Source organism: Phyllostomus discolor, chromosome 3 (assembly GCF_004126475.2).
Source record: "Phyllostomus discolor isolate MPI-MPIP mPhyDis1 chromosome 3, mPhyDis1.pri.v3, whole genome shotgun sequence".
Lineage (NCBI taxonomy): Eukaryota > Metazoa > Chordata > Mammalia > Chiroptera > Phyllostomidae > Phyllostomus > Phyllostomus discolor.
In genome coordinates, this window is record NC_040905.2 from 113,757,516 (window position 1) to 113,771,841 (window position 14,326).

The 14,326-nt window shown below is 52.8% G+C and overlaps 1 protein-coding gene across 7 annotated transcripts; it reads right to left on the reverse strand.

Annotated features, from left to right (window-relative positions):
* Nucleotides 1–14,262, reverse strand: AMDHD2 (amidohydrolase domain containing 2). 7 transcript variants are annotated; one of them, XR_004901793.1, is made up of 12 exons: nucleotides 14,115–14,254; nucleotides 13,842–13,978; nucleotides 13,623–13,762; nucleotides 5,796–5,850; nucleotides 5,429–5,641; nucleotides 5,254–5,342; nucleotides 5,029–5,173; nucleotides 4,848–4,955; nucleotides 4,618–4,686; nucleotides 3,598–3,699; nucleotides 2,043–3,209; nucleotides 1–378 (listed from the first exon to the last, which is right to left on the reverse strand). XR_004901793.1 is itself a non-coding variant. In XM_028510651.2 (11 exons), exons 1-11 carry the CDS (start codon nucleotides 14,198–14,200, stop codon nucleotides 3,121–3,123), a joined length of 1,230 nt encoding a protein of 409 aa, XP_028366452.1. In that variant the 5' UTR covers nucleotides 14,201–14,262; the 3' UTR covers nucleotides 2,960–3,120. The 7 variants fall into 7 exon arrangements, 3 of the variants coding, with proteins under 3 accessions (XP_028366452.1, XP_035875880.1, XP_035875881.1); XR_004901792.1 differs by having other exon boundaries at nucleotides 1,909–3,209; XM_028510651.2 differs by lacking the exon at nucleotides 1–378 and having other exon boundaries at nucleotides 2,960–3,209; nucleotides 14,118–14,262.
* Nucleotides 14,263–14,326: the final 64 nt, after the last annotated feature.

Below are 14,326 nucleotides of genomic sequence, written 5' to 3' on the forward strand. Positions count from 1 at the left end.
TCAGAGAAAGTTTATTTAGAAAATCAGAGGTAGAAGTGAGCCACAGAAAAAATGGGCTCAGGAACAAATCACAGAGGCAAAATAAGGGCCCTTGTTGCTTAGGAGAGAGGCAAGGAAAACACGCATGGGGGAAGGGGACAGGGAAAGGCTTGGGGGTGCTCCATGGAACTGCTATGGGGCCTCAGTAGTGAGGGCTTTTATATGCAGGTCTCAGGAGTGGATCTCAGGATATGCATCAGCTTTCCAGCAGTAGCTCCTCAGGGTTGTGATCACTGACTGGTTAGCACCAGGGCAGAGGGTCATTAGTCATTGCAGCCCGCTTCTGAGTCTGGAGCTGAAACCCAGCTGAGGCCTGGCCATCACCTCCAGGGGCTATTGCTGAAGGGAGTGGTAATGAAAAGACGTAGAGTTTTGCCCCACTGCTAAGCACCTGGGGCTCTCAGCCCTGGTGGCCCTCTGCACCTGGCTACCTTTCCTACTCTGCTCATGCTATTTAACTGCCTACCATAGATTCACCGTTAAAACCCTGTTATTCAGACCCAGCCCCTATCCGGGGTGTGGCTGCTGCCGTCCAACCCCCACTGCCAAATGCCTCCTCCGTAAATCAGTCTCCAGCCCTCAGCGCACCTTCCCCTGTGATGTCTTTGTCATCCTGATGTGGAGCTGAGGCTTCAGAAGGGATCCCTCCAGCATCAGGGCCCACATGTGGTTGGCACAGTCTACGTGTGTCAAGTGAAAGCCACTGAGCTCCCAAAGCTGGCAGTCAGGAGGCCCTCACTATGACCAACAGCTGGTCCTCGAGTCTTCCCATTCATGCACATTAAGCAAGCCAGGGAGATGCTGGGGACACACCGGTCACCTCCCCAGAGATCCCATCCCAGCTTCTCAGTGAGTCACCCTGACTCACCACTGAGTCAGGGGCAAACCTAGCATCACTCCCTCTGCCCTAGTCCACACTCACAGTAGGGCAAGCTTGTCCTCCCATTTCACTTGTATCTGGTCCCACTGCCACCTCACAGTCAGCCCCTCAGGGCCTCCTTGCCACCCCCAGCACCACACCCCCTAGCAACTTGAAGGCATACTTAAAATGGCAGCCTCAGACTCAGAACCAAAGTGGACAGGCTGGTACGAGGACTGGTGGAGGGGGAATCTGGGTTAGCGTTCAATGGGTGCAATTTCCGTCTGGGGTGATGAAAATGCTCTGGAGATGGTGGTGACAGTTGCACAACAGTGTGCATGTGCCTGACACCCACAGCCAGTACACTGAAAAATGCTAAAGATGGTCACTGCTATGTATATTTCACCACAACTTGAAAAATAAAAATGAACTCTGGTTGGCGTGGCTCAGTGGATTGAGTGCCAGTCTGCGAAGCAAAGGGTCACTGGTTCGATTCCGGATCAGGGCACATGCCTGGGTTGCAGGCCAGGTCCCCAGTAGGGGGGAGCGTTGAGAGGCAACCATACATTGATGTTTCTCTCCCTCTCTCCCTCCCTCCCTTCCCTGCTCTAAAAACAAATAAAATCTTTAAGAAAAACTAAGTAAAATAAAAATGAAAAAAGGACCCTCCAGTCACTGTCCCAACACTTGTGAACTACCCCCGCAACAACTGCAGGGCCCAGCTCCGGTCCCACATCCCTGGACCTCTCTCCAGCCCCAGGGGCCATTAGTTCTCCCCTACCACACGAAGCCTGTGTGTCATTGGCCTTTGTAGGGCAGTTCCCTTTGCCTGAAGTGCTCTTTCATCCCAGCCAGAGCTGGTTCCTGTCATCTCTGGTGTCACCTGGCTGGCCACCATCTCAACCAGTCCCAACCAGTCCCTCTATGATCCTCCACCCAGACACACCTTAGTGACACACCTAGGGAGACTCCCAGGGTTGTCCAGGCCAAATGCTGGCCCTGACGCTCACCTGCTCTGGGACTCAGTGCCCCAGACAACAAACAGGACATGCCTCTAAATTTTTGGCAGGCAAACGGAGCAAGTGAATACCCACAGATCACTAGGACAAGGCCTGGCACCACAAAGCTGACAACCACTGCTCACCTTCTAACCTGCCCTCTCCCGGGGACCTCTGCCAGGGCCAAGACGACTCAGAGGTGGACTCCTGCTACAGGGCACAGGACACTGGTGAGCACGAACTGCCCACCAACACAGGCAGGCTCGCCCACAGCTGCGCAAACACCAAAGCACAGGATGGCTCATCACACCCTCCTGGGAGCAGGAGCAGGAGATAGGGTTGTTCAGAAAAGACACCAGAAGAGCTGGAGCCTGAGTGATCCGAGAGCTCATGAAGGTGGAATGGGGCCAGGCAGGCTACGGCCAGCTCAGGCACCCTTCAGCCATGCCCTCTGCACCCAACTGAGCAGCCTGGGGTCCCAGAGCCAGCGCGGATTCCTCTGAAGGTAGGGGAGCAGTTGCTGGGGGGTGTGCCCAGGCCCTGCACAACTCCAGTGTAAAGAGCGAGATCACAGGACACTCACATACACCTGGTCTCCCAAACCTCTGCAGTGCCTACCTGAGGCCCTTCCCTGCCCATCTCTTAATTTGTCTCCATGATCAATGCTTCCCTGTTTAAAATTCCAAGATGGATCTTTTCCCTCAGCCCACACAATAAGCAAACTTCTGAAGTTGTCTATATTCATAGTCCCCAAGCCCGTTCCTGCCAGCTTTCAGCTTTTCAACCTATCACCCGTGGCTTCCCCATTCCAGTCTTCATTCATTTCCAAATGACGCATTTGCCTGCAGGTCTGCAGACCTCAGACACAACCTTGCAACACAAAGGGGCCCTCCCATCACTTTCGTGGACCCCACAAAGCCTCCTCACAGGGCTGAGCTGAGCTGGAGTACAGCCACTCACAACCTTAAGCCACAAACACCCCCCAGCCCCCAGGAGGACCATCAGGGTGACAGTGGAAACAGCAAGAAGCCCACTTTGAAGCAAAACTCAGAGACCAGGCAAGTCCGGTGGGGTACACAGTTTATCCAAGCCAGCTGCCTCCAGGGCCAAGGCCATCCACCTGAGGCAGGGTTCCTACTCACTCCCCGGAGACCAGCTCCTAGATGGCCCAGCACTGACAGTGTCCAGATGGGGCTGGGTGTCCTTTTCAACTGTAGTCCTTGGCTACTGCCGGGCCTCCTCTGCCTGCCACACCAACTCGCCCGAGATGTAGGTGGCCCGGACGTGGAGGGAGTCGTCAAGCATCACAAAGTCTAGGTCAGAGATGGGCTGTGAGAAGGCGGCAGGGGTGTGGCTGCCCCCACCATCCCCCAGCCCAAGGACAACACGAAACCAAGGCCTGGGACACGACTTGTGGAGGATGCCCTGACCCAGCACAGACTGACTGAGGCCCTGGAACCAAGACTCCTGGCAGCAGGGGGGCAAGAGATAAAGGTCCCAGCAGTGCTTTGTCTGACTTTGTCTCAGATGCCAGAACGCCTGGTCTGATGGGAAAGTGGGGCCAGACCGAGGCTGGTGGCCAGGTAAGGCTGCCTGGACACAGGGAAGATCTCACTCTTCTGCCCTCCCTGCCCCTGTTCCAGCCTCCCCAAAACTTCTGAGTCTTCAGGCTGCCCAGGCCGCTCCACACGGGGCTCTAACCTGCATCGGCCCCAAAGTCCAGGGTTCCCTTGTGCTTCTCCAGTCCTAGCAGCTGGGCAGGGTGCAGTGACGCAGCCTCCAGGGCGGACTCCACACTGCAGCCTGCTCAGGAAACACAGCTGGGTGACCATCTTCAATCCCCAGCTGGCTCCGTAGGTGCCCCATCCCCACAGCACCGGAGCTCCAAGTACTACGGACTGGGACACATCCTAGGCCTCTGTGGCAGGTTGACAAGGTCCCCCAGTCCCATTGTTCCCAGCCACTCTCCCAGCCCAGCCCTACAGGGACCATCTGGACCCAAATGCTCATGGGCCCCTCCTCCACCTGAGTCCCAGGGACAGCACCCCACAACAAAGTAGTACGCTGGGCATCCGTGAGGCCACTTGGGACTAGATGCTCTGCCCCTACTTTCCACCAAGAAGTAAAATGAACCCAATTCTCTCCGCCCCCCATACCACACCCCACCAGGTCAGACCACAGCTTTCTCTTGCCTCTCAGCCTGTCTCCTTGCTGCTCTAAACAGAACCTTAGACCTTGGTGACCCTCAGCCCCCAGTGTAACAACCCTACCCTGGTTGCTGCCGAGCATCCCACGGGGCTTGGCCAACCACAGCCTCTGCCAGGTACCCTCTACCCACCTTCCCTGGAACAGACAGTCCCCCGAGAGGCCTCCACATAACTTGACCCTGGAGCCTTAATCACAGCTCTGGTCCCCCTCACCTCCCCACAGCTCTGCACCTGGCAAGTCTCACAATCCCATAGGTGCCAGGCCAATACCCTTCTCTTGGATGCCATGGTTTGGGTGCCTGTCACCCTGGGTTCCAGCCATTTGCTTGCTCGTCCTCCTCTTCCCCCACTTGTAAACTCCCTACGGGTGGGTCCTTGGCCACATGACCAGTGCCCGTCTCCAGAGAACCCCACTAGACCTGACAGACTAGGGGTGTGGGCACAGGACCCTAGTGGTCCCCACTGTTCCCTGCAGCCTCCACTCCCAACACGCACACACACCAGCCTTGCTGACCTGTGGCCTGTAGGAAATGCCGAACACAGACGTCCATCGGGGCTATGCTGCCGCTCAGTGTCTTCGTGCCTTGAGAGCAGAGAGGACAGGCTCTGGGGGGCGGGGAGGGGCATGGAAGGCCACCGGGCACACTGGATGGGGTGTAGGTTGGCATGGGTCACCTAGGCTCTTGCATCCCACCGAAGGGGCTCTTCTAATGTGGGTAGCCAGTGGGGACAAGGGTCACTCACCTGCCACATAGGCCGTCAGCCCATCTACCTCCACTTCCTGCTGCCCCAGCGTGTGACGGCCATTGCCCAAGCCCAGGGCAGGGACAGCGTCAGTGACCAGCACCATCCCTGGGGATGAAGAGGCCTCAGAACCTGCCTCACCTGGTATTCCTACTTGCCACCACCCTGCCCAGCTGCTCACCCTGGGGGTGGGCCCGGTGGGCAATGCGCAGGGCAGCAGGGTTGGTGTGCATGCCGTCGGAGATCATCCCGTAGAAGATGTGGCGACCTGGAGGCAGCCGGTCACTGGTCAGGAGGCCCACAATACCCGGGTCACGGTGGTGGAACTGGCCAGGGTGAGGAGAGAGAATGCTGAGCCACAGCAGGAGCCTGGACTCCACCCTCCCGGGAGTTGGGCAGCACTCACAGGCAGCATGGCATTGAAGAGATGGGTGATGAAGGTGGCGCCGCTCTGCACGGCTTCCTCTGCGACCCTCAGGTTGGCCACCGAGTGCCCTGCACAGGGGCCTTGAATCAGATCCTGTAACCAGCCCGGCCCCTCCAGTGGGCCTGCCCCCTCCAGTGGGGACACTCCCCCTCACCTAGGGACACACAGATGCCACGGGCCGTCAGTGCCTGGATCACCTCATGGCTGCGGCCGAGCTCAGGAGCCAGTGTCACGATGCGAACGTTGTCCAGGGACCCGTAAGTGGCCAGAACATCATGGAAGGCATTGGCCTCGTAAGAGCGCAGGTGGGCCTCAGGGTGTGCACCTCGCTTCTCCCGGCTGATAAATGGGCCCTCCAGGTGCACCCCTGGGAAAAGGGGAGCAGATGGCTCCAGCAGGCTTCCCACCCTCTAATCTGCCCGCCCTACCGCCCCATTTGGGCATCTGGAGGTGTACAGGCTGCCAATAGGTCCCCAAGGAACATTCCAGGGTAGGGTCAGGGGGAGGGGTCAGCCACTCACCGAGGACCCCTGCCCCATGGGGACCACCACTCTTCACTGGGATCTGAGGAAGGACCTGGGGGGAACCAGCTGTTAAAAGCTCTGCCTCCCACGGCCCAGCACCCAGAGGTTACAGCCCAGCCGAGGTCAGAGTTCAGAGCCCAGCCCAGTGCCCACTGGCCTTCTACAGTTATCAGAAGATGGTCAGAGGCTCCCAACAGTCAGGGAAAGCACGGTGCTCAGAACAAGCGGCACACAAGGTCAGGAGCACCAAGAATCGACAGGCCTTAGGATGTAAGACCAGCCTGCCTGTGAGGACCTGGAGAGTCCCCAGGCAGGGGGGTAGGTGCATGGACACTGAGGGCAGCTCCACCTGTCCTGGCCCTCAAGATGACCCCAGTCCTAGCAGCAGCTGGAACACAGTGAAGTGCATGCCCTGAGGGACTGGACCCAGACAGGGTGATGGGCCTGGCCTCCCTGATGGCCGGAGGCAGGAGTGCATGCAATCCAGGCAGAGTGAGGCGGCGAGGCAGGGGCTCAGGCATCAATGTTGCAGCCATGCTGTGCCTGGAGCTGGACACAGTCAGGAGAGTCAGTTGTGTGACAAGTGTTCACACGACACAGTATCTTGGAGGCGGACAGGCAGGCAAGCATCCCAGCAGGGAGCCCATAGGATACTGCGGAGTCCCTGGGGTGAGCCTGGGACAAAGTACAGAGAAGTGAGAGGCTTAAACCCAGTGGGACAGAGAAGACAGGAGGGGAGGCTGACTCGGGAGTCTGAAAAGTGGAAGCTGGACAGATGTGGGCAGCACAGTGGGACAGGCAGGAAACAAGACCCACGGCCCACATGGGTTCAGGTCCTGGCAGCACCTGGTGCCTGGAGAAGTGGGGGAACCAACAGCAGGAGCCTTGCTGAAGAGTAGCAGTGTGCCCTGCCAAGTGCCTGGAGCAGTAAGCCAGACAGGTGGGTAGAAGCAGATAATGGGGCAATTAAATGAAGTTCCTATTTTTAATGCTCCTGGCATGTCACCAGTCAGGACTGTTCCCTCTGAGCAGAACAAGAAAACTCTTCTCTGGGGTTCCAATCAGCCTGAGAAAGGACTTAGGGGTCTCACCCTAAGGGTGCCCTCAGGAACCTCCTCAGGCTGGGTGCTTCTGGTGGCTGGCTGAGACCTGCTCTCCATCAGAGCAGATGACCGAGGCCCCCCAGCGGCGTGGGCGAGCCTCTGAGAGGACACACAGAAAGCAGAACAAATGAACAAGTGACAGGATACAACTGACTGCGGAGCAGACACCCAAGGAGAGGACTTGTGAGAAGAGGTTTCACACCCATGAAACAAGAATGGGATGTTAGAAAAAAGAAACATTCCTTGGGAAAAGCACACATGCAAGTGCCCCCAACACAAACGGCAGCAGGTCAGACAGACGCGGAGCTGCCGGGCTGCAGGGGCCGCCATGCACACCTTCTACCTCACGGCGTTGAAATGTAAAAACAGGAAAAAAATAACCTTTGGACTGGGCTTAAACAACACTGTACTCTGAAGAACCGTTTGCAAAGATAACGGAATTATTATGACTACTGAACTGAAAGTTGAAAATATCACTTACAATTAATATCACTGTTATATTATCCACACCAACAAAAATGCCTTCCTTCTACTGATGTAATTGCTCTCCTTTCCTTCTCATAAATACCCACTGCCTTTGTCTCCAAATCAGAACAGTATTTGGACTTCCCCTCAATCAATGCTTTCCAAATTTTTAAACTCTCAAACCCTTGTTTGCCTCTCACCTTAAAATGCCTTCTTATTTTTAGGTTAACAAAAATGTGCACTGAAGCAAAAAGAGAGAGAGACAGAGAGACAGAGAAGGAATAAATGGAAGATTAAAAAAACTAAGAAAATGTCCAGAAAACAGAGTCAAAAAGGGAGAGAAAAAAGAGAAGCCATCCAAGAGGCCCAATAGGAGAATAACTCCCAGAAGGAAAAGACAGAAATGAGGGAGAAAAATCATCAAAGAAATAATTCAAGAAAAACAAAAAATCTCCAAACTTCCAGATTGAAACTCCAAATTTGGGGAGGATGGGAGGCTGGAAGGGCCTGCTAAAGGCTAGCACAGTAGATGAACTGTCCCCAGTCCCCAGTGTGTCACCCAGAGACTTTAGAACCCAGTGACGAAAGGAAGATCCCACAAGCTTGCAGAGGAAGAAACAGGTCACGTACAAAGGATCAGGGGTCAGATGGCTTCCAGCTTCTCATCAGCAACTCTGAAAGTTAAAAGACAATATAACAATGCCTTCAAGATTCTAGAGGACTTCCAGTCAAGATGGCAGTGTGGGCAGACATACCTCGCCTCTTTGCACAACCATAACAAAATTACAACTAAAATATAGAACCACCATCGCTCAAAACTGACAAAAATCTGGTTGAATGGAAGACTGACAACTACAGAATTAAAGAAGCCACATCCATCCAGACTGGTAGGAGGGACGTAGCCGTGGAATGGCCCACATCCACATATGGTGGAGAAAAATTCGGGAGAGATATCTCAGGAGCAAGGAGTCCCAGACCCACACCAGACCCCCCCAGCCCAGGGTTCTAATGCCAGAAAGATAAGTCCCCACAACTCCTGGCTGCAAAAACCAGCAGGGACTGAGTCAGTGGAAGGAACTGCTAGAATGCCAAGCAGTTCCTCTTGGAACCCACGGACTCTACTCAGACTCACTCTTCCCTCTGGGCTCTGGTGACAGGGTGGCGGCTTGAGGGACACTAGTGGCATGTAGGGGAAGGCTGATGTGTCTGGCATCAAGGTGAGCAGAGACCACTGTTCCTTTTCTGAGCCCTCTCCACCCCACAGAGCTGACAGACTGGTGCCATAACTAAGATTCCATCAACCTGGCTAATACTGTTTGACCAGCCTTGGAGATCCCCAGAGACTCCACCCCACCTAACTTACAGGCCCACCCAAGCTGCTTTCCCACATGAATGGTCTTGGCTCATTTTTCACAACTTCCTAAATCCTCTCAAACAGGCAGCAGCTGGCTTCACTGAGCTCGAGGCCTGGAATGGAAACCTAGATTCACAATTTGGCTTTGCCTGGAAATCACCAAGCCCGGCACCAGACGCAGCCATCTCAGATTGCTTACAGTTCAGGCAGTGTGGCCCAGGGCAAACACAGGTGGGAGCTGATCTTAGTGCGTACCACCCAAGAAACCCAGGGGCCAGCACACCCAGTGCACAACTGCAGACCACGGCACAGCACCTCCACCCCGCCCCTGCACAGCTGATCCTCTATGGAGGGTGGAGGTTAATGGTATGTGGTCACAGCCAATCCCTGCAGCTAATTAGCCTGGTAAATCCCTCCCGTTGATCTGCCAACAGCAACCAAGTCTCAACTACAAGAGGAGGGTGTACTCAATCCATATGAAGGGCACACCTCGAGTATGCAGGCTTGATGATAGGGGAGGCTGTGCCACTGGATTCTACAAGACACCCACTACATTAGGCCACATTACAAAGATTGGGAGTCAAAGCAGCTCTACCTAATACATAGAAACAAACACAGGGAGGCTGCCAATATGAGGAGACAAAGAAACATGGCCCAAATGAAAGAACAGATCAACACTCCAGAACAGGAACTAAATGAAATGGAGATAAGCAATCTATCACATGCAGAGTTCAAAACAATGGTTATAAGGATGCTCAAGGAACTTAGTGAGGACCTCAACACTATAAAAAGGATCCAGTCAGAAATGAGGAATACACTAACTGAAATTTAAAACAATTTACAAGGGAACAACAGTAGAGCAGATGAAGCGGAGAATCAGACCAATGAGTTGGAACATAAGGAAGCAAAAAACAACCAATCAGAACAACAAGAAAAGAGAATACAAAAAGATGAGGATAGCCCTGACTGATGTGGCTCAGTGGTCTGAGTGCTGGCCTATGAACCAAGGGGTCACCGGTTCAGTTCCCAGTCAGGGCACATGCCTGGATTGCAGGCTGGGTCCCTGGTGAGGGGCACACAAGAGGCAACCACACACTGATGTTTCTCTCCTTTTTCTCCCTCCCTTCCCCTCTCTAAAAATAAATAAATATTTTAAAAAACCCAAAAGACAAAAAACAAGGACAGTGAAATCAGCCTCTGGGACAACTTTAAACAATCCAACATTCACATCGTAGGGGTGCCAGAAGAGAAAGAGCAAGATATCAGAAATTGATTTGAAAAAATAATGAAAGCAAACTTTCCTAATTTGGTGAAGGAAATAGACATGCAAGTCTAGGAAAGCAGAGAGTCCCAAACAAGAGGCAAAGAGGCCCATCCCAAAACACATTACAATTAAAATGACAAAGGTTAAAGATAAAGAGATGAAGAGTGGGTGTGGGAGAATGGGTGAGAGGTGAGGGGATTAAGAAGTACAAATAGGTAGTTACAGAACAGCCATGGGGGTGTAAAGCACAGTATAGGAAATGGAGTAGCCAAAGAACTTATACACATGACCCATGGACATGAACAATGGTGTGGGGATAGACTGAGGGAGTGGGGGTGCTGGGTGGAGGGGTACAAACAGGGAAAAATCAGGACAACTGTAATAGCATAATCAATAAAATATAATTAAAAATAAGTACATAAAATTCTAGAGAAAAATGGCTGTTCACTTAGAATTCTAACATAGCCAAAACAACAATCAAGAGAACAAAGACATTTTCAGACCTTTGAGATCTCAGAACCCTTACATGTCATGACCCCCTTTTCTCCAAAAGTCACTGGAGGATATGCTCACACCAAACAAAGGCGTGAACCAGCAAAGAGGAAGACGGGATACTGGACAGAAGATCCAGCAGAAAGAGGCCAAGGGACCCCCCCCAGCCAGGTGAGAGGAAGGGACTCCCAGGACAACTCGTCCCAGTGAGACGCGCAGCCAATGCTGGGAAGAGTAGGTCCCAAAGGCTTCCACAGAGAGACAAAACAATGGAACCTTGGGCTTTCTAAATATCCTGAAAGGAGAAAGAAACAAAGGGTAGAAAACCTGAAATTGCGTTAATAGATTAAACAAACAAACAAACAAACAAACCCTATGTAAACAGAGGAATAACTCCAAGGAAAACAGAGTTGACAAGTAAGAAAGTTAAATGAGCTACAATCCCTCTTACACAGTCCCAACGACTAAGCTAACCAAAATTACAATGAACTATTTGGAAGCATGAGGGGCTGGAAGAGCGTGAGAGAGGGCTCGAGGCACCAGAGAAAGCCAATCCTTATCTTTCACAGTGGGAAGGAAGTAAAGGTATACTGCCATGAACGGAAGAGTCACGCAGGAGTACCAGCACAGCTCTTTTAGCTATAAGGGCAAATTCCAAAGGGTCAACTGAGTTGAAAGTGATTGCCCCTCAGTGGGAACAAAGGGCTGCTATTTTTTCCTAATGAGCCATATAACATATATAAACTCACTAAAGATTAAGGAAGAAACAATAAGTGGATTTTACAAGAGAAACTGAAAGAACACTAAGCAGAGGGAACGGAGTATCAAGGGCAGCCTGGGGCTGGAGGGAATGAGGTGCCTACAAGGGAAGGAGGCAGTGGGAAGGTCAAACTGCAGAGGGAGCATGATCTTGTCTCTGCAGAAATGGACCTCAAGCAGAGAACAACACAAGGAAATCTTCCTCCTAAAAGAGTAACAGAGGGCAAGGGTGGAGGAGACCGCAGAAAAAGAGCAGATGGTCTCAATGGACCAGACCATGACGACAAAGAACTGGGTAACTCTGACAAAGTGGCAGTGCAGTTCTGCTCAGTGTGAATGGAACCTGGAGGAAGGTGGGATGGACGGGAGATATCCAAATGAACAGTCCTATAGTTTCTAAGATGATGCCTGAATTTTATTTTTCATATTCAAAGTCCTCCATGATTTCCACTGTAAGTCAGTTTACTCTGTTTCCAAGGTCTTTATCCTATAAGTATTTAAGGTGAATAGTAAGTGCAGGGGAGAGAATGCAAGACAAAAGTCCTACTGTCCAGAAACTCCTTCCCTAAGGAAAAAGACCTCACGGTCTGTATCATGACGGGTAGATGTGCTTGTGGAGGTAGATGGGCAAGCATGGGAACCAGCTGGTGCGGCAGCCACAGCAAGGCCTTCAAGGCAGAGAGCTGGGGTGCAGGTGAGCAAATGCCTCAGATGGCTGGAATGTGCCTAGGGAAAGAGCAAAGGCTTTGCATGTAGGGAGGGAATGTTTGGGAGGATGGTGTTTATCTTGCAGATGAGGGTAAGAGAGGGGCAAGAGTGATGTGCTGAGCCCTGTATCTGGGGAAGGCCACTCTTCAGGAGATTAGGGTAACAGTTACTAAGCCTCATTGGTGGGGACTGGGAAAGGGGAGGACAAAGAACAAACAGGCAAAAGGGCGGGCATGTTCCAGGATTCCGTGTAGGGTAAATCATGGAATGATGACCGGGAGAGATAACACAGAACCAGGTGCCAGTTTGCAGCAGGCAAATGAGTTTGATTTTTAGCATTTGACTCTGTGATGGAAGACCTGGGAGAAGTTTCCAGAAAGATGACCACAGCTGACATTTGCTAAGTGCTTAACATGCATAAAGCACAGTGCTGGGTCCCAACAATCCTAAAAGATGAATACCATTATTATTCTCACTTTAGGTTTGAGAAAACTGAGACTCAGAAGGACAGGAATACCCCAGGTCTCCCAGCTGACAGATGATAAAGTCAGGAACCCACATCGACCTCCCACAGCTCCTGGCTCTGGGTGTCTATACACCCAGGAGGACACCCCATGAGGGCAATGCAGTCAGAGATCCTGGAATGGATCCTATACTAGAAGGGGGAAAAAACCCAAAAACCACAAAACTGGAATATGGTAACTTAAAGGATAACTGTTAATTTCCTAATTTCCTAAACTCAATATCCCTACTGCGCTCATACAACAGAGTACCCATGCTTTTAAGTAACAGTTAAGTTTTAAGAAGAAAGCATGAAACGCACAACCTACTCTCAAACACCTCCAGAAAAAAAGAGCATGCGCCCATGCACAGAAAATGAGACGAAACAGAAAGTGTAAAAGAGTAAAGTGAAGACCCTGAATAAAAAGTGAAATTTCTTAGTCCTGGCTGGTGTGGCTCAGTGGACTGAGCACCAGCTTACAAACCAAAAGGTCACAGGTTCAATTCCCAGTTGGGGCACATGCCAGGGTTGTGGGCCAGGTCCCCATTTGGGGGCATGGGAGAGGCAACCAATTAATTTTTCTCTTGCACATTGATGTTTCTTTCTTCCTCCCCTTCTCACCTGAATGTTAGAAAAGGTCAGAATGTGGGAAAGTGGGAGAAGAATGTGGGGTAAGTGGGAGACTGTAGGGTGTAGGCAAGAGCAGCACAGGAAGCCTGGGCTACAACGGAGCTTCTCCCGGGAAGGTATATTTACCACATACCACAGGCACACCATGGGGAGAAAAGCCTGAGAAATGGCTAAGGATGTGGGGAAGTCCCCAGCGGCCTCGGTCCAGCAGGCAGTTTCTGGAGCCTAGGGGTAGCCAGAGTACAGGATAGGAGAGGCAGGTGAAGGTGCTGAGGCAGCCAATGTGCAGGCCTAAGCGGAGAGTCAGAGAGGTAATGAGGGAGGAGGTATTAGGGACAGGGGTAGGCGTCCAGGGAGACTGGCACAGGGACACCTGAATTTGAGAAAGACCAGGGGACAGGACCCCAGGACCAGGTAGAGGGAGGCCAGCAGGTTAAGATCAAATCCAAGTGCCAGAAGGCATTTGTGGGGAGAGAAGAGATATTTAAGTGAAGGACTTAGCTACTTCTCAGGCCCCCTTTGCCTGAGGTTGGGAGCCTGGCCTTACCTTGTGATAAATCTCAGGTGGTGAGGTGACTAAGGTGGGACAGAAGGAGGTGACTCCATGCGATAGGATCCTCTGGGCCACCAGAGCCACTCCCGAACTCACGTCCTCTGTGGCCTGAGAAAAGTCAACGCCAAATCCACCTGTGGCCACAGAAAAGAGGAGGTAGCACAGTGCTCCGAGCTCCTCCCCTGGGTCTCCACCACCAGGCCGGGACCCCACCATTGATCTGCACATCAATGAAGCCAGGCGCCAGGATGCAGCCTCCGCAGTCCCGCTGCTGGTCGGCCACGAGCCGCTCCTCAAAGAACAGCTTCTCTGGGTCCACAATGTGGCCCTCCCGCACCCACAGATCCTCCCTGTGGAGAGAGGGGCCAGGCTCAGATTGGCGGCCCAGCACCCCACCCCCAACTGAACACTGCTGGGCCCTGAGCCCGCCAGCCCCACCCCAGTAGTGCCGTAATGCCAGGCCCCGCACCCACCAGCGCCGCACACCACCTGAGCAGCCTCCGACCCCGCAGGATACGGCAGTTGGTGAACTGGAGTACCGGAGCCCGCACAGTGCCCCTCCCGTCGCGCATCTTGAACTGCGGAGCGGAGCCGAGTGGCCCAGAAAGCCTGCAGCCTCGCTCACATGACTTCTCAGCTGACTAAAGCGCTGCTCCACGTGACTGGCGTGCCCACGTGACCACGCACCCGGCGGCCCA